The 26,300-nt window shown below is 40.7% G+C and overlaps 1 protein-coding gene and 1 long non-coding RNA gene across 3 annotated transcripts in view; one reads left to right on the top strand and one right to left on the bottom strand.

The window, feature by feature from the left end:
* The window catches only part of zc3h7a (zinc finger CCCH-type containing 7A), a 105,090-nt gene that overhangs the window by 28,653 nt on the left and 50,137 nt on the right, over window positions 1-26,300 (top strand). For both annotated transcript variants that reach the window (XM_072268964.1, XM_072268963.1), the window contains 3 exons: window positions 11,700-11,739; window positions 17,894-18,088; window positions 18,846-19,004. In XM_072268964.1, coding sequence (XP_072125065.1) covers window positions 11,700-11,739; window positions 17,894-18,088; window positions 18,846-19,004 — 394 coding nt within the window. The remainder of the gene's footprint in view (window positions 1-11,699; window positions 11,740-17,893; window positions 18,089-18,845; window positions 19,005-26,300) is intronic.
* The window catches only part of LOC140203126 (uncharacterized), a 79,716-nt gene continuing 60,957 nt past the window's right edge, over window positions 7,542-26,300 (bottom strand). Inside the window, exon 3 of the long non-coding RNA XR_011887289.1 lies at window positions 7,542-7,662. This is a non-coding gene — a long non-coding RNA (uncharacterized lncRNA). The remainder of the gene's footprint in view (window positions 7,663-26,300) is intronic.

Raw genomic sequence — 26,300 nt, 5'->3', positions numbered from 1 at the left:
GCCTGGACTCAACAACTGAGGGGTGATATTATAGAGGTGTATAAAGTCATGAGGAGAATAAATACGATAAATACACACTTCTTTTTTCCCAGAAACAGGAATTAAAAAAACGAGAGGGCATAGGTTTAAGTTGGGAGGGGAAAGATTTAAAAATGATCTGTGTGGCATCATCTTCATGCAGATGTTGGTCTGTGTATATGGAACAAGCTCATTTTTACAAGACAAAAATAATACCCATCGTAGTACAAAATGGTCATAGTGTTACTAAACAGTCCAACTTGTATTGATTCTACTCTTGAAGAACATTACATTATATGCAAAATAAAATTGAGTAATTCAAATAAGCAACTTTAGAACAGCAAAATGTAAATTATCTGAAAGCCTGATTTAATCACAATACCTGGTATTATGACCAATATCTGATGTCTCTGTCTTTAAGCACAAACCATTTTATTTACTGTTGTTATTAAATTGTGTTCAATTGTTTTCATAGAAAGTAGTGCATTTCCAAATTTGATAGAAGAGCTTGCATTTATAAAATGATTTTTGTGACTTGAGGATATTTCCATATGTTTTACAACCAATTAAGGACTTTAATTACTGCTCAGATGTAAGAATGAAAATCAAGAAATTAAGGTTTTATTTACAATGAAAGATGCTGCCTTTAGAAAGTGTTAATTTTCCTTCTTTGATCAGAACATTTGTCATGTCCTTGATTTTCTTTAAAAAATTAAAATATATTAATGTAACTTATGTCATCCAGGTTATGTATGGATTTATGGTTGGAATGATTAATAAACACTTAACAGATTTGTCTTTTTTGATAGAAATAACAGGGCTAGTTAAGGTGGAAGTTCTGAATAAGTAATATTTTAGATTTCAACAAAATATGGACATAATTTAAAAAATAGGACTGCAAAGAACAGGAGCTAAGCTTCAGAAATGGATTTTAATGTTGGCTATGCATAAGGATGCTTTTGAATAGAGCTTTGTTGACGTGGCATAGAAACATTAATGGATTGCCAAAGGGCTCAGTATAAGGCCTGTTACTGTTCACAATTATAGGTCTTTTGGCTGGGGAACTGGAACAAAACTGATTTAACTTTATAGATGAGGCTGGGTTGGGTTGCATTTTAAACTCTAGGGAAGAGATCAACCAATAATAGGGTTCTGAGTAGACTGGGAATATATTCTTTTTAGTTGAAAATAACAATTAGGGCAATATAAGGAAATATTTGAGAAATGATTTAAATGATTGTGAGCTAGACTATTATTAAGAACATTTAAAATTAAGAATTCAGCTTGGTTCATTGTATTTATTTAATCAAGTCTTGCTATACATGACCAGGGGGACAAGCATCAGTACATTATGTTGAATTTGTACAAGGTAAGGCGAAGACTGGAATACCGTGTATAATTCTGGTCGCAGTAAACAGCGAAATCCAGAGAGTGGGAGCTGGTGCAGCAAAGGACGGCTAGAATAATATTTGCATTAGGGGTTTATAATTTGCTTTAAGTAATCGACAGGAGATACTGTTTGAATATTGAAGCCTAGTGCTTTCATACACGCAGGGCAAGCTTGCAAGAAAAGAGAAGCATTCATATTTAATTCTAATTCTCTTCTAACTAGGAGGCAGTGAAGGGATTCACATTCATTTGTTTATCACATATACAGTACTGTACAAAAGTCTGAGTACACATATATAGCAAGGCTGTTGTAAATGTGGAGCAGAGAGCAAATTTGTGAAGTCTCGTGGGAGCAAAGGATGTTGGGAATGGCAATGGTGGAGTACCGCGGGAGGGGTGTGGGACAGGTGACAGAGAAGAAATGCCAGGGGCAGGGGAGGCATGGTGTTGACACCAAGCAAGGTCATTTGATTCCAAACAATTGGTTTATTGATCATTACAGAATGTCTATCTGGTGCTTCCCACTCCCTCCATGATTCCCCTCTCCCTGCCCCCTTCCCACTCTCAGTCCACAATAGAGACCCAAATCAGAATCAGGATTATCATCACTCACATATGTCATGGTCTTTTTTTATGGCAGCAGTACAGTGCAATACATAAAATTACTACAGTATTGTGTAAAGTCTTGGGCACCTTAGCTCATATATATACTTTTGCACAGTACTGTACATTGAAACATAAAGTGAAATATGTTGTTTGCATTACCAAGCAGCACAACCTATGGATTGCCAAGTATCGCCACAGATTTCGGTGCCAACATAGCCTGTCCCTAATGTTCAGCAGAACAATACAAACAACAGCAACAGTCAGTCGACAGCGGATGCATTCTCACTGTCTCTCCACTTGGCCTTGGATCATCTAGACAATAGTAATACCTACCTTAGGCTGCTGTTTATTGATTACAGCTCAATGTTCTACGCAGTCGTACTAATCACAAGCTTGTGTGATTAATACAATCAGCACTAATCATAAGCTCTAAAACCTGGGCCTCTGTACTTCCCTCTGCAGCTGGATCTTTGACTTCTTCACCTGGAGACCGCAGGTGGTGCGGATTGTAAATAACATCCTCTCCCTGCTGACAACCAACGCTGATGCATCTCAAAGATGCGTGCTTAGCTCACTGGTCTAATCTCCACACCCCTGATCATGTGGCTAGGCACAGCTCAAATGCCATCTGTAAATTCGCTGACAACACAACTACTGATGGCAGAATTTCAAATGGTGACGAGGATGTACATAGGAGTGAAATAGATCAGCTGATTGAGTTGTGGTGTCTGTACACTCAATGTCAGTAAGGCAAAGGAATTGATTATGGATTTCAGGAAGGGGAAGTTGAGGGAACACACACCAGTCCTCATCGAGTGATCAGAAGTGGAAAGGGTGAGCAGTTTCAAGTTCCTGAGTGTCAGCATCTCTGAAGGTCTATCCTGGACCCAACTCATTGATGCAATTACAAAGAAAGCACAACAGTGGCTATGTTACTTCAGGAGTTTGAGAAGACTTGGTATGTCACCAAAGACTCTCACAAATCTCTACAGATGTACGAGAAGAGCATTCTGACTGGTTATATCACTGTCTGGCATGTAGGAGCCACTGCACAGGATCGGAAAACGCTGCAGGAAGTTGTAAACTCAGCCAGCACCATCATGGGCACTGTGCGTCAAGGCAGTGCCTCAAGAAGGTGGCACCCATCACCCAGGACATGTTCTCTTCTCATTTGTACCATCGAGGAGGAGGTACAGGAACCTGAAAACACAACAGCTTCATCCTGTCCGCCATCGGATTTCTGAATGGGTAATGAACTCATGAACACTACCTCCGTATCTTTTTCTGTTGCTCTCTTTTAGCACAGTTTAATTGATTTTAATTTTATATATATATATTCCTTCATTGTAATTGACATTCAAAAAAATTATGTATTGCAATGTACTTCTGCCACAAAACAACAGATTTCACAACATGTGCCAGTGATCTCCAACCTGTTTCTGAACAACAGCAACAAAACCACACACACATACAAACAGGCCTCTAACCTAGGACAGGCTGCCTCTGGGCCTCAGATCTCCATTTCTTTTCCCCAGTCACTCAGGCTCGCCAGATGCTGGCTCTCCAACATCTGAGACATGCCCACCCTACAGCTTCGACCTTTGGCCCTCACCCTCTGGACTCACTTCAGGCTTCAACTTCTGGAATCGATCCAAGACTCACCAATCAAGGCTCCAACTCTGGGTCTTGCTAACCTGGGATGGTGGCGGGGGGACACCAGCTTTTGTCCATGGGGCCTGCCACCACAGATCTTGATATGGGGATCACTGGAAATGGACAATTATATGACAGTCTCGGTAGGCGAGTAGTATCACGAGGTAAAACATTATTTGCTTGCCTTAACCTGTCTCTTCTAAATTGGCCTTGCATTTTAAATGTCCCTGGTTAATTTGAACACTTGTTGACCCTTAGGGTTGCATGTTTACACTTGGAAATGGGGTAGTAATTTAAAGGTCGAATTGGAATGCAGTTCCGTACTGTGATTTGGTGTTTTCGCGATGTCTTTGTCTACACAAAATAAAGAGAAAATCTCATCGGTCTGGACTGTTCAGGCATTAATAAGCCACTCACATTTGTTTCCCCCTTTCCACCATAATTATTAGTAATTATCTGGCATTGATGGATCCATTTATTTATTGATTTATTGATTTAGCGCAGAGTAGACCCTTCCAGCCCTTTGAGCCACTCCCCAGCAACCTCCGAGAAACCCGATTAATGATAGTATAATTGGGACAATTTCCAATGACCACTTAACCTACCTGCAACACACATCAAAGTTGCTGATGAACACAGCCGGCCAGGCAACATCTCTAGGAAGAGGTACAGTCGACGTTTCAGGCCGAGACCCTTCGTCAGGACTAACTGAAGGAAGAGTTAGTAAGAGATTTGAAAGTGGGAGGGGGAGGGGGAGATCCAAAATGATAGGAGAAGACAGGAGGGGGAGGGATGGAGCCAAGAGCTGGACAGGTGATTGGCAAAGGGGATATGAGAGGATCATGGGACAGGAGGTCCGGCGAGAAAGACAAGGCGGGGGGGAACCAGAGGATGGGCAAGGGTTATAGTGAGAGGGGCAGAGGGAGAAAAAGGAGATTGAGAAAAAGAAAGTGTGTATGAAAATAAATAACAGATGGGGTACGAGGGGGAGGTGGGGCATTAGCGGAAGTTAGAGAAGCCTACCTGGTACATTTTTGGGCTGTGGGGGGAAACAAGAAGACCCGGAGAAAACCGACACATTCTGCAGGAAGGACGTACAGAGACTCCTTACAGAATGGCGCTGGAACTGAGCCCCAAGTTGTAACACTGCCGCGCTAACCGCTACTGTATCTGCTGCGCATCTAGTTGCAGCTTCTTGAAAGGAACCGGCTACAAGATGGTCACTAAAGCCTTGTGCACGGCAGTTCCTTAACTTGTAAATGCATATCACGTGGCAAGCCACGAGCTAGTCGGAAAACAAATACTTTACTAAGGCACTGCCCAAAGCTTAACCAGCTGTCAAACCGATGAAATAATAGGAATATTATGAATGTTTTTGATGTTCAAACTCTTTAAAAACTTACCACATTTATACAACTTGGAAATAGCAGAACAGCCATTATTTGTTTTGGAAAATCTAGGACATTATCTTTGAAATGAGGCAAAAAATGGGAATTGTTAGGGAAAAAAGTATAGGAATAACATTGCCCAATTTAGCACTGTGTGTGTGCACTGTGGATATCATTGTATTGCATTGTACGTTACAATCAGGTTTCAAATCACTTTGACTTAATGAACTACATTACTACATTCATCTTGGACTCCAAGAATAGCTTATTATAGAAGCCTTTGTTATTTCTGCCAGTGACGTTTTCTCATTCTACATTTAATATCGAAGGGAAAACCTTGGGGAAAAATGGACACAGTTTCCCTGTTAATTTCTCACTATGTAATTCATAAAGCCCACAATTTTTCTTTCATGTTGCACTGTCCAATTGACTTATTTAGTTTGCTGTTTGTTCTGGGAGGGGGAGGGTGTTGAAAGTCTTTGATCATTAGTAAGGAACAGCTGTGTCTTTAGTCAGAAGCAGCTTTAAAATGTACAATAGAATTTCACTTTCCACTTTGTAATTGCATGGCATTGATAAAGGTCACAATGATCCCCCTCCCCAGTCTCCTTATGGATATAAAATGTTTACAGCATTCATGCTTCTTGATTACTATTTTGCTTTTATGTATTATTTTGAACCCATTTGATTAAAAGTAAATGGAATATTTTTCGGTGTACAGAAGATAAGGTTTATATTTAACTTTCAGAACCTACACTACTGATTTTTTTTCCTTTCGCAGTTTTACAGTTCCGTCATGTCATAACTGTTCTGAGTATCCCACACATCCTTCTGCACTAATTGTCCTAGGTGACTCATCTTTGTTGAGTTGTCTTTGTTTTTTTATATTAACTGCCCAGTGTAGACTCCACAGCTCTTTGTATGTCAAGAGTGTTCCAGTCATCCCTGTATCACTGTGCAGCCTGTTCAGTCATCTGTGCTGTCAGGAAGTCGGTGGGGTTGTCAATGAGGCAAGCCTTGAGACCATTACTATAAATATTTGTTCCAGATCATGACTGCTTTCCTGTTATCCCTAGTCTCAAAAAATTATTTACAGCCTCACAATTTTTCTTTGATCCTTGGCTTAGGTGCTAAATAGTCTCCTTTCATTCCTACTTCTGCTGTTGTAGCCTTCATTCACACTTTAGTCTTTGAATTACTTAAAGTAATTAAAGGAGTTTTATTTTCCCCTTTTCCTTTCCTTTACACTCAATTGGGTCATACATAAGAATCACTGTCCAGTATGATAAATACATTATAAAGTATAGATTTCTGGTTAATTGGGACACATGAGGACCAGTACATTTTGGTCCAATTGAGTGGCTGTCCCAATTAGTCAAAGTTTCATGGAAATAATTTTAAAAAGTATAAAAAAGAAACTACCATTTAAATCAGTAGCAATATGTGTATTTAAATGAAATACAGAAAAAATAGAACACTACAGCTACCTCTACAATTCTATAAAACTGCATCAGAGGAATTCATCCAGTATACACTGCTGTGTTCTTTTGATTGACTGAATGAACAAAATCAGTGCAGATAATGAACTGCCTTCATACAATGCTTTTGAATTTTGCATCCTCAATCTTCAATTTCATTGTAACATTCAAGATGATTGTCGATACCTTCAAATTCTTTGTAGTTTCTACCTCGTTAAAGTAGTGAAATTGTTTCATTTTCACTCCTGTCCATTTCTGGCATCTCCAAGCCTGAATGCTTGAAACCACAGTGAGCAAAACAGTTCAGAATTGTCTCACTGCTTATTTCTTGCCAACCATCAGTGACAAAAATCACTGCTTTTTGAACACAAACACATGCAACTGATGCTATTAAAAAAAAAACTGTTCGCTGTAAGTACAGTGTGGTGTCTACTGGCCACGGAAGTGCACACAACTGATGCTAGCTAGAAACCTTTTGGCAATAGTCTCCTGTCCCAATTAAGTGGCTTAGTGTCCCAAATAAACGGAAGGGAATCCTGTCTACCTTCTTGTTTAGTTTTTTGTTCTTTAAGCGTTGTCCCAAATGAATGGCTACCCCCATTAACTGATGGCATAATTAACCAGGTTCCACAGTATATAAATCTGTTTGATGGCTCAGGAAGTTAGCTGACAATCACATCTTCCCACTTCCTGTAATAATTTTTTTTTTCTCCAAGGATCGGTCCACTCCACTTTTAAAATGCATCCACCACCCTTTCAGGCAGTGCATTCATTTGTGAATTCAGCGAAAAACTTAGGACCCAAGTTTGTTTGCTTAAATCTGTGCCCTCGCGTTACTGATCACTGTGGGTTATGGGGAAAAGGCAGGTAGGTGGAGATAAGTCCATGGCCAGATCAGCCATGATCTTATTGAATGGCGGGGCAGGCTCGACAGGCCAGGTGGTCCACTCTTGCTCCTATTTCTTATGTTCTTATGTTTTCCCTGTGTGCTCCTGTTTCCCCTCACAATCCAAAGACATACTAGGTAGATGAATTGGTCATTGCAAATTGTCCCATGATTGGAGTAGGTTTAAATCAAGGTTGTCTTGGGCTGCTGGGCTGTTTGGCTCAAAGGCTGTTCCATGCTGTATCTGTAAATAAATAAATAATAGTCTTAGGGAAAGGAATGGAAATCAACCTTATCATTTCTGGGTAGCCTCCAACCTGATGGCGTGAACATTGACTTCTCAAACTTCTGCTAATGCCCCACCTCCCCCTCGTACCCCATCCATTATTTATTTATTTATATACACACATTCTTTCTCTCTCTCTCCTTTTTCTCCCTCTGTCCCTCTGACTATTCCCCTTGCCCATCCTCTGGTTTTCCCCCCTTCCCCTTTTCTTTCTCCCTAGGCCTCCTGTCCCATGATCCTCTCATATCCTTTTTGCCAATCAATTGTCCAGCTCTTGGCTCCATCCCTCCCCCTCCTGTCTCCTCCTATCATTTCGCATCTCCCCCTCTCCCTCCAACTTTCAACTCTCTTACTAGCTTTTCTTTCAGTTAGTCCTGATGAAGGGTCTTGACCGGAAGCGTCGACTGTACCTCTTCCTAGAGATGCTGCCTGGCCTGCTGCGTTCACCAGCAACTTTTATGTGTGTTGCTTATCATTTCATGGTTGTTAGAAGCCATTAAATTTTGTTTTGCCCTTCTATGCTCTAAGAATTCTGTGCTAATAAACTTGTTCCTTGGTTTTTGCCTGCTTCAGTGATGCTTGCATTTTAGTTAAGTCTTACATTCAACTTAATTCCTCCCAACCTTGCAATGTAACATCTTTATCTTTAATTGCCCCAGGACCTTGACTGATTTTACCATTGCAATCTTATTTGGCAATATACTTCCTTTAGCTCATCTGATTATCTCTCAATTGAGGTGTCCTACCTGGATCAGCATCAGTGTCAGTGTCAGTTTGAATTACGTTCTAAAAACCTTCAGAAATTCAACAGCGTGATATTTTCTTTTGTTAGAGACTGCCCCAACATTAGTGTCATCATTATAAGTAAAAGGTCAGTTTCCATCTTTCCACTAACAGGCTTACACCCGCATCTCGTTTTTGGACCACCCATCTTTTAACTTTCATGCATTAATGCCAAGTGAATATTGGTTAATTGCACAGTACTGTAATGGGGAACGGAGAACCAGTTGGTAAATTTGGCGAGAGCAAAGGATGTTGGGAATGGCAAGGGTGGAGTGCAGCGGAAGGGACATGGGACAGGTGGCAGAGAATGAGTGCCAGCATCGGCGAGTGGCGCGGGTGCAGACAGACACACCCAGCCCTGAGACACCAGGCAAGGTCATTTGATGCCAAACAATTGGTTTATTGATCATTACAGAATGTCTCTCTGGTGCTTCCTGCTCCCTCCCCTCTCCTTTCCCCTTTTCCCAACCATGATTCCCCTCTCCCTGCCCCCTTCCCACTCTCAGTCCACAACAGAGACCCATATCAGAATCAGGTTTATCACTGCTCACATACGTCACGAAATTTGTGTTATTTTGTGGCAGCAGTACAGCGCAATACTTCAAATTACTACAGTACTGTGCAAGAGTCTTAGGCACCCTAGCTATATGTATGTGCCAAAGACTTTTGCACAGGTCTGTATCTCAGAAATATACTAATGCAAAAAAGCAGAAAAAACACAGATAATTTTCATTTTTATCACTGCTGCAATTCACATGCAAACCAATGTCACAAGATCAAAAAGCAGCTAACATTTAGAAACACACATCAAAGTTGCTGGTGAACGCAGCAGGCCAGGCAGCATCTGTAGGAAGAGGTGCAGTCGGCGTTTCAGGCCGAGACCCTTCGTCAGCACCCTGTGTCCTGACGAAGGGTCTCGGCCTGAAACGTCGACTGCACCTCTTCCTACAGATGCTGCCTGGCCTGCTGCGCTCACCAGCAACTTTGATGTGTGTTGCTTGAATTTCCAGCATCTGCAGAATTCCTGTTGTTAGCATTTAGAAATATCATTAAAATGTAGGAAAATATCCCAAGGCAGTTTATTGGAATACAGTCAGACAACAGGGGAATTGTTCAGAGGTCTAAGAGCTTAATCAGAGAAATAGACGGTAGATTTTATAGTAAAGTTGTAAAAAATCACATAGTGGAAAGGTTTAAAGAGGAAATCGCAGAACTCTTGTGTGCATGTTGCTTATCATAAAGTACACTGCAGATTTATTATTGCTTTCTATTTTTAAGTCTGTATGGCATATTATGGACCCATATTGCTTAAAAACAACAATCAATGTTGGAGATAGCTTTGGTCTGGCAATCCATTTAGACTTTAGACACCATCATAATAAAATCAGTTGTCAATCCCCCAAGCGCACTAAGTGTAATATTGTGACTAAACTTTGTATTTCTTCTACATTAGTTGCTAAGTTTTATGTTTAGATGGAATTCTGCTTTATTACGTCTCCAGCTGGTGCCTGTTTTCAGTTGGTGCTTAGTAACACAGTGTAAAATGGACTAGATATCCTGGACCTGGCCTGCTTTTGGACCCTGTTCAAACATTTGATCGTCTCCTGGTGCCTTCAAGAAGCAAATAGCTCAATGAGCTGGTCTGCCACACCCAAGGCAGAATAAACTGCCAGTGATAAGCAAAGCCTTAGGAAATGTATTGCGAGGTCCTTGTCCAATAACACCCTGACTGACTTTGGTAACTGGCTAGCTAACAAAACCTATGAGGGGTATAGATAGAGTAAGCACAAGCAGGCTTTTGCCACTAGTTTCCAACTAGAACTAGAGATTAAGGATGAAAGGTGAAATGTTTAAGGGGAGTGTCTTCACTTGGAGACTGGTGGGAGAGTGGAATGAGCTGTGGCGGATGTGATAGATGCAGATTAGATTTCAATGTTTAAGTGAAATTTGCATAAGTATGTGGGTGGGAGGACTATAGAGCGCTATGTCCAGATGCAGGTCGATGAGACTAGGCAGTTCGGTACCGACTATATGTTCTATGACTCTGTATGCGATCAGTTTATGATAGAGTATTTAAAAACTAATCAATAAGTGAACAGTACATTTATATAGACTTTAGAAGTAAATAACATAAGTATGTTTTGCTGCAGGGTCTGCAATTCTGTTGACATGAAGCGGTTGCGTTAGAACTCTATTGCTGATGTAAAGCTGAGAAGCCAAACACAAAGTTTGTTTGTGCCGTGCCTGGCACCTTGCTACTCCATTGAGGCATTTGTGCCTGTTGATATCTGACCTCAAATTATTCACTCTTCATGTATAGAAATCCAAGATGTGCTGAGATCAGAATGGTTGATAGTTTGCAGTTCTGGTCAGCCCAGTTTGAGCCAATATTATTCTTTTATATTTTATATTAGTGTTTGCATGTTCTCTGATTGTTCTTGATGACCAGATACAGTTCTTGCAGTTCATTACTGAATTTGGTCAGTGCTTATCCATCTATAATTTGATCAATCCCTATCACAGCTGATGACTAAGAGACCCCAAAGGTTTGACTGCGAAAAAGCCTTGTCCAGTCCAGCAACTCCTGCAGTAGGAGAATGTGATCATTTACTTCTAGGATACTTGAAACCAAGAAACCAATTGGCATGTGTTTTGTTTTGTCTTCTCTGTCTCTCTCTTCCTCCCCCCTCCCCACCTGATCTCCATTTTCCTTTCACATTTTCTTTTCCTCTATCCCAGGGGTTCCCAGCCTAAGGTCCAAGGACCCCTTGCTTAATGTTATTGATCGATGGCATAAAAAAAGATTGAGAAGCCTTGCTGTATCCTATCTTTCAGTTGGTCTTCTCCCCTCCATTTATCTTCCTTTTTTTTCAGTCTCATTTTGTTCCTTGTGATAAATCTTCTGTAAACGAGATCATCCATTAAAATGCAGATACTGTGGCGCACTTTACGAGTTAGGAAACATTTGCTCAACAAACGCTTGCTTAAAATTGAAGTTGTTTATGACGTATGAAGTTGATTGATGCTCTAATTAACAAAAAGTATAATGTAGTTTAATAAAGATTTAAATTTTTTAATCTGCACTTGTTGTTTAGCATTTTAAGATGCTGATGGATACCAAAGTCTCTTTGATTGCTTAACATTCATGGGATAAGTAGGGTGGGGGAGGTTTGTGTGTGTGTCAGATATATAAAAATGGTTTCCTTTTGCAGGTCTACACTGCCCTATCCTGGTACAGAGAAGGAGTATGAGGTAAAATAAATGTCTTCTAAATATTTCAAAGTGTATTCATTAACTTCCTTAATACCTTCCTTAACTGTTGATTCTTAATTGCCATCCCTGTTCAGCAGCAGTTAGGGCTGAGCATTAAATGTCAGCTTTGTCGATGCCACTAGTGTCCTGTGACTGGATAAGAGTATAATTTTACTGTTAAGTTTATGGTGGAGGAGATGATCATTCTTAAGCTTGATTAGAATTCTAAACTTGCAGAATAAAGAAAAGTCTTTAATTGTGTTTCCAAGGTTAATGGTGCAGTAAATCAGAATATTTAAAAGGATTCAAAGTACATTTATTATCAATGTATGCAGTATACAACCCTGAGATTCATCTTCCCACAGACAGCTATGAAACAAAAGAAACATGGAACCAGTTCAAAGAAAATCATCACCCCCCCACGTGCAAAAAAACCAATCGCACAAATGGCAACAAGAACATCAATCCCACCCCCACGCTCAAAAAAATCGCGCAAAAGTTATTTGGGTTTTTTTGGCTGGATTCCATATTTGCATTTCAAAAGGGAGGGATGAACGAAAAAGGATGCATGAGATGAATCTGATGTTCTATCCATTCATTTAAATTGATGATAAAGTGGGCAGTTTTCTTAATAGTGTGTAACCGTACATTTACTTTTCAAATACTAGAGTACATCTGAATGGTCTGTTTTCCTGCTAAAGCATAATGTAATTTGGAACTCTATAGTATGATTTTTGTTGCAAATCCAATGCAGCAGACATTGTGATTTAATTGTCATAATGGCATGCATTCCAATAAAATGTCAGAACCAGTCTTGTGTAAAAATGGTAAATAACTCTTTGAGGAATAATGAGAGGATATAAATATCGAGAAAACACTTAGCTTGCCAAGAAAGTGAACTATTTGTGTTCTGAGGTGCTAATGGGAATTGTAAGTTTAGCAATATTTGCAACTCCTGGAGTATATATTCCAAAACACTTTTCTCTTAAGGCTTTAAACTCTTTAAACACATTTTAAAGCTTATTATGCTGAGTATGGATGGTTTATAATCTGTCTTTACAGTGGAATGTGAACTAGAACCTACTAGGTGCCCAAGATGTGGTTAATGCTTAGATATTATTTCTCAAGTGGCCCAGTAAGACAAAAATTATTGCTTGAGATTAGATACTGGCAAAAACAATGGAATTTTATCAAAGGAAAAGTGGGGAATTGCATGAGCAGACGTACCTATTTGGGAAATAAACCACAGAAACAAGCCCTTCAGTTCAACCCATGCGTGCCAACCTCATTGCCTAGTCCCATTTACCTGCATTTGGCGCATATCCCTCCAAATACGCTGTTGTATCTCTCCAGATACACTCTTGGTACTGAGTCTAGCTCTGGGGCTCAGAAGGGAGGTGAGGGGGGTGAAAAGGAGTGCTGTAGTGATGGGGGGTTCTACAGTTAGAGGAGCAGACAAGAGATTCTGTAGATGTGAAAAAGATACCCAGATGGTATTTTGCGTCCCAGGATGTCTCAGATCAGGTCCCCAGCATTCTAAAGGAGGAAGGTGAGCACCCGGAAGTCATGGTTCATATTGGTTCCAATGACATGGGTAGGAAATGAGAGGAGGCCCTGAGGAGAGAATTTAGGGAGTTAGGTAGAAGGCTGAAAGGCAGGGACCTCTGGGGTAGTAATATCTATATTGCTGCCTGTGCCACGTGCCTGAGGATAAGGATAGAATGATTCGGCAGGTGGATGCCTGGCGGAGGAATTGGTGCAGAGGGAAGGGTTTCAGATTTCTGGATCATTGGGATCTCTTCTTTGGAAGGTATGACATGTACATAAAGGACAGGCTGTACCTGAATCCAAGGGGGATCAATATCCTGTGGGCAGATTTACTTGAGCTTTTGGGGAGGGTTTAAACTAATTAGGTATGAGAATGGGAGCTGGAGTGATAGAGCTGAGGATGGGCCAGTTGGTATTCAAGTAGATATAGCGTGGAGTGAGGGTGTGAGAAAGGACGGATAGACGATAGGGCAAAATTGCAGTCAGTGGGATGAGTTGAAGTGTAACGTGGGGGCAAAATCGAAAAAGGTAATGAATACAGGGCTGAAGGTATATTTGAATGCACATAACATACAGGATAAGGTAGACGATCTTGCAGCGCAGTTAGAGAATGGCAGGCATTACTGAGTCATGGCTGAAAGAAAATCATAACTGGGAGCTTAACATCCAAGGATACACATTGCATTGAAAGGACAAGCAAGTAGGCAGAGGGGTTGGGGTGGCTATAGTGGTAAAAAATTAAATAAAATCCTTAGAAAGAAGTGACAGGCTCGGATGATGTAGAATCCTTGTGGGTAGTGTGAAGAAATTGCAAGGGTTAAAAAGACTAATGGGAACAGTAACTAGGACGTCGGATGCAAATATCAATGGGAAATAGAAAGGGCATGTAATAAGGGCAATGCAGGTAGATTGTGAAAATCAGGTTGGTGCTGGACCCCAAAGGAGGGAATTTGTAGAATTCCTACGATACAGCTTTGTAGAGCAGCTTGTGGTTGAGCCCACTAAGGGAAAGGCAGTTAATGAACTAGATTTGATTAGGGAGCTTAAGGTAAAGAAACCCTTAGGAGGCAGTGATCATGACATGATAGAATTCATCCTGCAGTTTGAGAGGGAGAACATAAGAGTCAGATGTAATAATATTACAGCCGACTAAAGGGAATTACAGAGCTATGAGAGAGGAGCTGACCAAAATTGATAGAAAGGAGATGCTGGCAGGGTTCATGGCAGAACAGCAATGGCTGGCGTTTCTGGGGGCAATTCGGAAGGCATAGGATAGTTGCATCCCAAAGATGAAAAACTATTCTAAAGGGAGGATGAGGATGAGACTGACAAAGCAAGTCAAAGACAGTATAAAAGTAAAAGAGAGCATATAATATGGCAAAAATTAGTGGAAAGTTAAAGGATTGGGAAGGTTTTTAAAAAGGCAATGAGACAAGCCATAAGGAGAGAAAAGACGAAATATAAAGGTAAGCTCGACAATAATATCAAAGAGGATACCAAATGTTTTTTCAGATATATAAAGAGTAAAAGAGAGGTGAGAGTGGATATTGGACAGCTTGAAAATGACGTCGGAGAGGTAGTAATGGGGAACAAAGAAATGGTGGACAAACTTAAGTATTTTGCGTCAGCCTTCACTGTGGAAGACACTAGCAGTATGCCAGAAATTCAAGGTCAGGAGACAGAAGTGAGTGTAGTTGCTATTACTAAGGAGAAGCTGCTTGGAAAGCTGGAATGTCTGAAGGTAGATAAGGCATCTGGACCAGATGGTCTACACCCCAGAGTTCTGAAAGAGGTAATTGAAGAGATTGTGGTGGTGGTGGTAGTAATGATTTTTCAAGAATCACTAGATTCTGGAATAATTCCGGAGGACTGAAAAATAGCAGTTGTCACTTTACTCTTTAAGAAGGGAGGGATGCACAGAATAAGCAATTATGGGGCAGTTAGCCTAACTTCAGTGGTTGGGAAGATTTTGGAGTCCATAATTTTGGAGTCACGTGATAAAATAGACTAATGTCTGCATGGTTTCCTTAAGGGGAAATCTTGCCTGACATACCTATTGGAATGTTTTGAGGAAATAACATGCAGGATAGACTAAGGAGAATCAGGGATGTTGTTTATTTGCATTTTCGGAAGGCCTTTGACAAGGTGCCACACATGAGGCTGCTTAAATGAGTCCATGGTATTTCAGGAAAGATACTAGCATGGATCGAAGATTGGTGAACCGTCTGGAGGCAAAGGGTGGGAATAAAGGGAGCCTTTTCTGGTTGGCTGGCAGTGACTAGTATTGTTCCACAGGGGTTGGTGTTGGGACTGCTTCTTTTTATGTTATATATCAACGATTTGGATGATGAAATAGAAGGCTTTGTTGCCAAGTTTGTGGACGATATGAAGATAGCTGGAAGGGCAGGTAGTGTTCAGGAAGCAGAGAGTCTGCAGGAGGACTTGGACAGATTAGGAGAATGGGCAAAGAAGTGGCAGATAGGATATAGTGTAGCAAAGTGTATGGTCTTGCTCTTTGGTGCAAGGAATAAAGGCATAGACTAATTTCTAAACGGGGAGAAAATTTGAAAACTAGAGGTGCAAAGGGACTCGGAAATCCCTGTGCAGGATTCCCTAAAGATTAACTTGCAGGTTGAGTCGGTGGTAAGGAAGGCAAATGCAATGTTAGCATTCATTTTTGGAGCACTGGAATATAAGAGTGATGCTGCCATGCTGAGGCTTTGAGGCTTTATAAGGCATTGGTCAGACCACACTATTATTTGCAGTTTTGGGCACCTTATCAAAGAAAAACGTGCTGGCATTGGAGAGGATCGAGAGGATGTTCATGTGAGTGATTCCAGGAATGAAAGGGTTAACATATGATGAACATTTGATGACTCTTCGCCTATTCTTGCTGGAAGTTAGAAGAATGGGGTGGGGGGGGATCTCCTGGAAATCTATCAAATATTGAAAGGCCTGGATAGAGTGGATGTGGCAAGGATGTTTCCTATAGTGGTTGAGTCCAGGACCAGAGGACACAGCGTCAAAATAGAGGAACATGCATTTAGAAGAGAGGTGAGGAGGAATTTCTTTAGCCAGAGGGTAATGAATCTGTGTAATTCATTGGCACAGACAGTGCGGAGGCCATGTCATTGAGTATATTTAAATCAGCGGTTGGTAGGTTCCTGATTTGTCAGCGTGTTAAATATTATGGAGAGAAGGCAGGAGAATGGGGCTAAGAGGGACGATGAATCAGCCATGATGGAATGGTGGAGCAGACTCGATGAGCTGAATAGTCTAATTTGCTCCCATGCCTTGTGGTGTTAAATCTTTCCTATCCATGTACCTGTCTGAATGCTTTTTTAATGATAAAATTATACATTCCTCTGCTACTTGTTCTACATGTCCATTACCCTCTCTATGGCAAAAGTTGCCCCTTGGGTCCCCTTTCAATTTTTCCCTTCTCACTACCAATCTATACCCTTAGCTTTAGACTCCCATAGTTAAGGGAAAATAAGACTATAATCTTTCACTAAACCCCTCATCCTCAATTTCCTGCACTCCAGGGGAAACATCCAGTCCCTCTTGCATCCTTGTGAATCTTTTCTTCAGCTTTTCCAGCTTAATGTTGTCTTTCCTTTAGCTAGGCAACCACAACTGCTCGCAAAACTTAAGTGCAGTCTCAACAGCCTTTTGTATAGTTGTAACATGATGTCCCAACTCTTATACTTGACTCCCTGAACAATGAAGGCAAACGTGCCAAACACCTTCTTCACTAATCTGTCTACCTGCATTGCTGCTTTCAGGGAACTATATATGTGTACCTTTAGATCTCTGTTGTACCGCACTCCCTAGTGCTCTGCCATTTACTGTGTAAGTCCTGCCTTGGTTTAACTTAGCAAAGTGCATCACTTTGCATTTAGCCAAAAATTCCACCTACCATTCCTTGGCCACTTTCTCAGTTGCTCTAGGTCCTGTTGAGATCTTAGACAACCTACTTCACTCTCCACTGTGCCACTTATTTTTGGTGTCATTCAAATCTTACAAACCTTACATTCTCAACCAGATCATTAATATAGATGACAAATACCACTGCAGCATACCATTGGCCTTAGGCCTCCAGACTGAAAAACAATGTTCTCTACCACTGTCTGACCCTTACCACCAAGGTTGTTTTGTATCTATTTTGCTAGCACACCCTGGATCCCTTGTGATCTAGCCTTCTGGACCAGCCTACTGTGTGGGACCTTTTCAAGGGGTTTGTAGATTATGTCTACAGCCCTGCCCTCACCAATCCACTTGGTCACATCTTCAAAATAAAATAATCATATTAGTGAGACGTGATTTTCCACACACAAAGCCATACTGACTATCTCTAAACAGTCTTTGCCTTTCCACATGAATTTGGGTCCTGTCTCTGAGAATTCCTTTTATTAACTTTCCCACCACTGATGTTAGACTTACAGTTCCTTGTCTTGTCCTTGCAGTGTTAGAGTATAAATGCATTAGACATTAGCCATCCTCCAGTCTTATGGTACCTCATGCACGATTCATTCCATCATAAGAAAGTGAGTAAGTTTCTAAATGTGTAACTTAATGTTTGTACATACATAATTTTTCTTTGCAGGTATTTCTTCAAGAACTTGTGAAAAATTTATATGATGAGGGCAATGATAAGTTTAGAGAAGGCAAATGGGCGGAGGCTTTGAATCAATATACTGAGGCCTTGAATGTGGCTGAGTATGCATCTGAAGAAATCAGTATTGTGAACGAAGTAATAGAGAAGCTTTATGCAAATCGTGCTGCCTGCTATCTGAATATGGTAAGATATTTTTAAATTGCTACATAGTTTGAATTTTTTACTAAGGAACTTTGGTAATGTTTGACAGTAATAATGAGACTTTTCATTATGAAGAGCGTTTGATGGCTCTGGGACTGTATTCACTGGAGTTCAAAAGAATGAGGGGTGACCTAATTGAAACCGATTGAATGGTGAAAGGCCTTGATAGAGTGGAAGTGCAAAGGGTATTTCCTATGGTGGGAAGCTCTAGGACCAGAGAACACAGCCTCAAAATAGAAAGGGCGCCCTTTTAGAATGGAGATGAAAAGGAATTTCTTTAGCACGAGAGTGGGGAATCTGTGGAATTTATTGCCACATGTGGCTGCGGAGGCCAAGTCTTTATGTATACTTAAGGCAGAGTTTAATAGATTCTTGACTGGTCAGGGCATGAAGAGTTAGGGGGAGTGGCAGGAGGTGGAGGCTGAGGGGAAAAATGAATCAGCCGTGATGAAATGATGGAGTGGACTCAATGGGCCAAATGACCTAATTCTGCTCCTACATGTATATCTTATGGTCTTATTATTCTTATGGTGGCAATTTTATTATTTAACTTGTTGTGAAAGAAATTTTCACAAGGTGCTTTTTTTTCATTGTTATTGGCATCACAACTGATCCCAGTCCTGTTCCTGACTCTTCCAGCAAAGATCATTTTGCTTTCATTGTTAAGTTTTGTCCATTGTCAAAACTAATTGTTTTTGTCATCCCATAAGTTTCTACATTGTGCTACTTGTCATTTCAGGGTCTCTATAATCAAGTACTAGAAGATTGTGACAAAGCTTTACACCTGAATCATAATAACTGCAGAGCACTCTTCCGAAAAGGAAAGTCCTTGAAAGAATTAGGAAGGCATAAAGAAGCCTATGATGTTGTCGCAAAGTGCTCACTGGCTGTGCCACATGTAAGAGAACTACCATTTAAATCTCCATATTCTGTTTTGTATCTATTTTCCAGAAAGCTTTCAACATGTCAGTCTTGTATTGTGATTTTATTTTTAAGTATTTTATTAAAGAATTTTAAGTGCAGGGTAAATAAGGCAAGCAATTTTTTTTTTTCACTGCTACCTTTGCGAAGGAGGTACAGGAGCCTTAGGTTCCACACAACCAGGTTATCACTCTTCGACCGTCAGCTGCTGAACCAGTGCTGATAACTTCACTCACCCCATCGTTGTACTGTTTTCACAAACAATGAACTCATTTTCAAGGACTCTATAACTCATGTTCTCAATATTTATTGTTATTACTCTTTTTTTTGTAGTTGTCTATGCAGATTTTCACTGACTATTGTGTTTATTCGTATTTACTGTGAAGGTCCACAAGAAAATGAATCCATGTCTGTCTGTCTGTCTGGGTACCATATCCCAGTGGTCCCCAACCACCAGGCCGCAAAGCATGTGCTACCGGGCCGCGAGGAAACGATATGAGTCAGCTGCACCTTTCCTCATTCCCTGTCACGCACTGTTGAACTTGAACGTAGGGTTGCCAACTGTCCCGTATTTGCCGAGACATCCCGTATATTGGGCTAAATTGATTTGTCCCATATGGGACCGCCCTTGTCCTGTATTTCCCCTGCTAAGGTAAAGCGTTCCTTTGAAACCTTTCGTGCCGAAATGGCGTAAAGCGAAGAAGCAATTACCATTAATTTATATAGGAAGAATTTTTGAGTGTTCCCAGACCCAAAAAATAACCTACCAAATTGTACCAAATAACACATAAAACCTAAAATAACTCTAACATATTGTAAAAACATTAATGGTATGATAAATACACAGCCTATATAAAGTAGAAATAATGTATGTACCGTGTAGTCGGAAAGATTAAACCAAAACAGATTTGTGGAGAAAAATTGGCACGTACATGCATGGGCACGTCACGCATGCGCACACAGGTGCCTGCGCAAGGCTTCATGGTCATGGTAGTCTTTCTCGGGGTAAACACAAGTGTCCCATCAACACACACAAAAAGTGCTGGTGAACGCAGCAGGCCAGGCAGCATCTATTATAAGAGGTACAGTCAACATTTCAGGCCGGGACCCTTCGTCAGGATTTGACTGCTACTTTTGTCCCTTCTTTGGGAGTGAGAAAGTTGGCAACCCTAACTGTAAAAGATATGTTGAGGCGAGTTTAACCCTACTTGAACACCGCCCCCCCCCCCCACCCCACCCGGTCGGCCAGTCTGCAAGAATATTGTCAATATTAAACCTGTCTGCGGTGCGATAAAGGTTGGGGACCCCTGCCATATCCGATGCGGACTTTGGTGACCATGGTTTTCCATATAGATCTATCCTTCGTTTTTTGGATGACTTCCATTTCCTCGCTGTGTAGCCACCTGGCTATGCTTTTGATGTACATAAGCCGAGGTCTTCCTCTAGGTTTACTCCCCTCAATCTTTCCAGAGAGTATGAGTTTTTCTAGTTCATCTTTCCACATGATGTGTCCTAGGAATCTGAGTTGTCTTTCTCTTATTGTTGGTACGAGTGATTGAACTGCTTGGGCTCTTCTGAGAACTTCTTCATTTGATGTGTGTGTGGTCCATGATATTTTTAACATTCTCCTGTAGAACCATAATTCAGCTGCTTCTAGTCTCTTTTCCATTGCTGGAGATATGGTCCGGCATTCACTTCCATAAGTCAGGATAGAATAAATGTAGCACTGCAGTATTTTGTTTTTAGTGTACGTGCTCATCTTTCTGTCCATAAATATGGTCTTCATTTTTTGGAAAGCTTCTTTCGCCATTGCTATTCTGTATTTGATATCTGTGTCGCACCTGCCATTACTTGTTATTAGGCTGCCAAGATATTTGAATTTGTTGACTTGTTTGATGTTTGTATTTCCGATCTTGATCACACATTATGGGATGTTTGTCTTTCTGGAGATGACCATGCTTTCTGTCTTCCTGGTGTTGATTGAGAGGCCTCTGCGATTACTTTCTGCTGCCACTATAGTGAGTAGTTCTTGAAGTTTTGTTTCTGAGTCAGCCATTAGTATGATGTCATCAGCATATCTGATGTTATTTATATTATGGCCTCCAATTGTGAATCCTTTGATGTCATTGATGCTTCTCAAGATATTTTCACTATACAGGTTGAATAAGTCTGGCAAAAAGACACAGCCTTGCCTGACTCCTCTCATGATATTCACATAATCACTCACTTCTCCTTCTATTCTGATGGATGCTGTCTGGTCCCAGTATAAGTTTCTTAAGAAACGTATATCTTTCCCATCTATGTCAAGATCTTGAAGCATTTCCAGAAGATCTTGCTGTCTGACAGTGTCAAAAGCTTTTGTATAGTCAATGAAACATAGGTAGATGTCTTTTTGTACCTGGATGGCTCATTCACAGATCATCCGTAGCGTGAAAATTGCACTTCTGGTTCCACTGTTTTCCACAAAGCTGCACTGTCCTTTACTGATTTCTGGTTTTATACAGCGTTTTGCTCTCATCATGATTACTCTGAGAATAATTTTTGCCACATGGCTCATCAGGCTTATTGTTCGATGTAACTCACATTCTGTTGCTCCCTCTTTCTTTGGAAGTGTGATGAACACTGATTTACTTAAATCATCAGGAATCTCCCCATGATCATAGATTTCATTTGCTATTTCTGTTATTTTCTCTATTCCAAAATCTTCTAAGGCCAGTATCATTTCAACAGCGATGTTGTCTGGACCAGTTGCTCTGTTATGTTTTGTTTTATTTACGGCTGCTCGAATTTCTGATTTTAGAATGCTAGGTCCTTCAAGATTCTTCTTTATGTTCGGTTTTTCTCCTCTTTGGTCTTCTGAAAGTTCTTTTATATATTCTGTCCATCTGTTTAGGATTTTCTGTTTGTTCATAATTAAGCTGCCATCTTTTGTCTTGATGCATCCACTTGCTGAGCAAGGTAATTTCCCCGTTAGTTCTTTAATCTTACTGTGCATCAACTTTGTTCCAGGGTTATGGGTTTGTAGCATTTCTATCTCTGAACATTTCTCATTTAGCCATCTGTCTTTAGCTTCTCTACATTTTCTTTTTATTGTCTTATCAAGTTGTTTGTATTCTTCGCTGTCTCTTAGTCTGATGGTCTGTTTTTGTTGCATCAATTGTGTAATATCTTCAGTTATCCATTTCTTCTTACTTTTCTGTTCTTTTCGTGGGATGGTTTCTTTTGCAGCTTCAACCATGGATTCCTTCAGTATGTCCCAGGAAGATTTGCCTCCTTCATCCTGCAGCAATTGAAAACGGTTTTTCACCTTGATTGTGTATTCTGTTTTCAGATGAGGGTTGTTGTAGTTGTTGATAATCCAGTGGTTCTGATCTTTTTGGTTTCTTTAATTTTCTCATCTTTATTTTAATTTTGCATATGACTGGTATGTGGTCGCTTCCACAGTCTGCTCCAGGGTAGCTTTTAGATTGAGTTATCGAGTTTTTGAATCTGTTATTGATTGTTATGTAGTCGATTTGATTTTTTTTGTTCCCATCTGGGCTTCTCCATGTCCATTTTCTTCTTGGATGTTGTTTAAACCAAGTGTTGGTGATTATCTGATTGATTGTTTTACACCATGATATAAGCTTTTCTCCTCTTTCATTTCTTTCTCCCAATCCCTGGTCTCCAACAATATGGTCTTCTCTTCCCTCACCAACTTTTGCATTGAAGTCACCTATGACTATGATGGCTTCTTGTGATTTGCATTCTTCTAGTGCTTTGTCTAGGGAGTGGTAGAAGGCATCAGTTTCTTCCTCTGAGCTTGCCATTGTGAGTGCATATACTTGGATGATAGAGATGTTGTTTTGCTGTCCTTTTAGTTTGATTAGCATCATTCTGTCTGAGATATGCCAGTATCCTAGCAGGCTCTTGGATGTTTCTTTGTCTAAGATGATTGCAACACCCTTTTCATGTTTATCTCCACCAGGGTATATCATCTTGTGGTCGTCTGATTGGAATACTCCAGTGCCTTTCCATCTTATTTCACTTAGGCCTAGTATGCTGACTTCTAGCCTCCTCATTTCTAATTTTACGGTTTCTAGCTTACCAGCTTGGTGCAGGGTTCGAACATTCCAAGTGGCAATTCGCAGTCTCTTGTTCTTGTAGACGGTAGTGGTATGACGGTCTGGACTCACCTGTCTGTTTACATGACATCCCGTACCGAGCGAGGTGTCCGCACTATTTGGAAGTGGGCTGCCATTTACGCTGTTGTCTTTTACATTTGTGTATGTATTAACCATGGTTGTACTAGGGATAAAATACAAGAAGTAGCTTCCCCTTGCTTGCTTCCGATGCAGTGTCTTTACAAGACGGGCGACCCTGAACATTGTCCTATTAAAAGGATCTACTGCTCAGCGTCTGAGAAGCAGGAACCATCGATTGTGTTACTCACAACTTGCCTTCTGCTTCATCCACCACCTACATTCCATGGCTTCACTGTAACTCAAGTAGGGAGGCTAACAGGTGCTACACCTTACCTAAGGGTGACCTGGAGGGAGCTGTGGTTAATGGTAACCTCATTACCCAAAGCAAATGCTCCACAGCCGGATGTAGTTTATCTTCATACCCAGGAGATATGAATCCATATACTTTGATAATATATTTACTTTGAATTTTTTTATTTTATAATCATACTTCACATTTCTCATGCCAGGCTGTTCTGTCTGTACTGACAATCAAAGCAATCCCAACAGTCTTATCCCTGTATTTACTTTCCTGTACAGTAATTACTTCATTTATTCTCTACCCATAAAATCTGCTTTCTAATTCTCCTGGTGTCCACCTATTTTGGGGGTCATTTTTCAGATGTGGGAGAAACTGGGAACACTCAAGAGAAATCCACATTGTAACAGGAACTTAACACAAGAAAATAGCAATCAGGCCCTTCATGCTTTCCCAATCATCCAGTGTTCGTAACTCATCTATGCTCTTCTCAATGCCATTTCTCTTCATGGCTCTATCCCCCTATTTGTCACATATTTATCGACCTCCACTTTAAGTAGCTTTAACAATTTAGCTTTCACGAAATGCTGCAGCAGAGAATTCCAGCATTACACACACCTTCCGCTAGAAGAAATTTCTACAAACCTCACTTTTAAATGACCAGACCCTTAGCTTGTCCCTTTGTTTAAGATTCTTGTACTTGCAAAAACATTTCAATTATCAACCCTATCAAGCCTTCGTAGTGTTCTATATGTTTGAATAAGGTCATCTTTCAACCTTCTAAACTCTGAGGAATCCTAACCCAAACTATTTAGTCTCTTATGGTATTGCATCCGTCCCATCCCAGAAATGAGCTGGGTGAATCTCCTTTGTGCTGCCTTTAGTGTTACTACTGTATATCTTTGTGTAAGTAAGTGAACCAAACCTATATGCAGTATTCCATGTGAGGCCTGTACAGTTGTATCAAAGCCTTCCTATTTTTAAAAACTAACCTTTTTGTAATGCAGTTCAAAATGCCGTTTGCCGCCTTAACTGCTTGGTGGACCTACCTGCTGGCTTTTTGCGATGCATAAGAACACATGGACTCCTCTGTACTTCACCAACTTAGCAGTATTTCTCCATTTAGATAATAATCTGCCTTTTGATTTCTGTTGACCTCACACATGCTCACATTAAACTCTATTTGCCAGTCTGCCCGCTAACTTGTTCTATCTAGATCCCATTACAGAATTACAGTATCCTGATCACAACATGCCCTTCTTTTCATATCACTGGCAAATTTGGAAAACTCACATACACATCTTTCATTCCAGTAGTTAATGTAAACAGTGAACAATTGCTTGCCGAAAACTGATCGCTGGCGTACTCCACGTGTTACATCAATGGGCTCATCTGTCAATCTCCCCAATACATCCTTGAAGAATTTGCAAACTTCAGACAGAACCCAGGGTCAGGATAGAATCTACAGTATTGTGCTTAAGTCTTAGTCACATATATAGAGCTAGAGTGCTTAAGTCTTTTGCACAGTACAAGTGTGGAGTGGAGAACAAGTTTGTAAATCTGGTGGGAGCAAAGGATGTTGGGAATGTTGAGGATGGAGCACCATGGGAGGGGTATGGGACAGGTAGTAGAGAAGGTTCCGGGGCAGGTGCAGACACACCCAGCCCTGAGACACCAGGCAAGGTCATTTGATTCAAAACAATTGGTTTATTGATCATCACAAAATGTCTCTCTGGTACTTCCCGCTCTCCCCCCTCTCCCTTCCTTTTTTCCCAACCACGATTCTCCACTCCTTGCACCCTTCCCATTCTGAGTCCACAATAGAGACCCATATCAGAATTGGGTTTATCATCACTCACACCTGTCATGAAATGTATTTATTTTTTGCAGCAGCAGTACAGTGCAATACATAAAATATACTATAAATTATGATAAGAAAATATGGTGAATTCTGGTTAATTGGGACGCATCAGGACAGGTATATTTTGGCCCAATTAAGCGGCTGCCTCAATTAGCCAAAGTTTCCATATAACCTTATAACAATTACAGCACGGAAACAGGCCATCTCGGCCCTTCTAGTCCGTGCCGAACTCTTACCCTATCCTAGTCCCACCGACCTGCACTCAGCCCATAACCCTCCATTCCTTTCCTGTCCATGTCTATCCAATTTAACTTTAAACGACAACATAGAACCTGCCTCAACCACTTCTGCTGGAAGCTCGTTCCACACAGCTACCACTCTCTGAGTAAAGAAGTTCCCCCTCATGTTACCCCTAAACTTTTGTCCTCTGACTCTCAACCCATGCCCTCTTGTTTGAAACTCCCCCACTCTCAATGGAAAAAGTCTAACCACGTCAATTCTATCAATCCCCCTCATAATTTTAAATTTCATGGAAGTAATGTATAAAAAAGATAAACTACCATTTAACTCAATAACAAATTATGTATTTAAATGAAATACAGAACAAATTAGAAGACCACCAATTCTAAACACAACAGATTCTGCAGGTGCTGGAAATTCAAAGCAACACACAGAAAATGCTGGAGGAACTCAGCAGGTGAGGCAACATCTATCGAAATGAATAAAGTCAACTATTCAGGCCGAGACCCTTGTTCAGGACTGGAAAGGAAGGGGAAAGATGCTAGAATAAAAATCTGTGGGGGGGGGTGGGTTTGGAGGGAAAGAGGATTGGCTGGAAGGTGATAGGTGAAACCACGTGAGTGGTAAAGGTAAAGGGCCGGAGAGCAAGGATCTGATAGAGTGGACTATGGGAGAAAGGGAAGAAGGAGG

The sequence above is a fragment of the Mobula birostris genome, chromosome 9 (assembly GCF_030028105.1).
Source record: "Mobula birostris isolate sMobBir1 chromosome 9, sMobBir1.hap1, whole genome shotgun sequence".
Taxonomy (NCBI): domain Eukaryota; kingdom Metazoa; phylum Chordata; class Chondrichthyes; order Myliobatiformes; family Myliobatidae; genus Mobula; species Mobula birostris.
The sequence above is the reverse complement of the archived record's forward strand: the minus strand, read 5'-3'. Positions and strand labels throughout refer to the sequence as shown.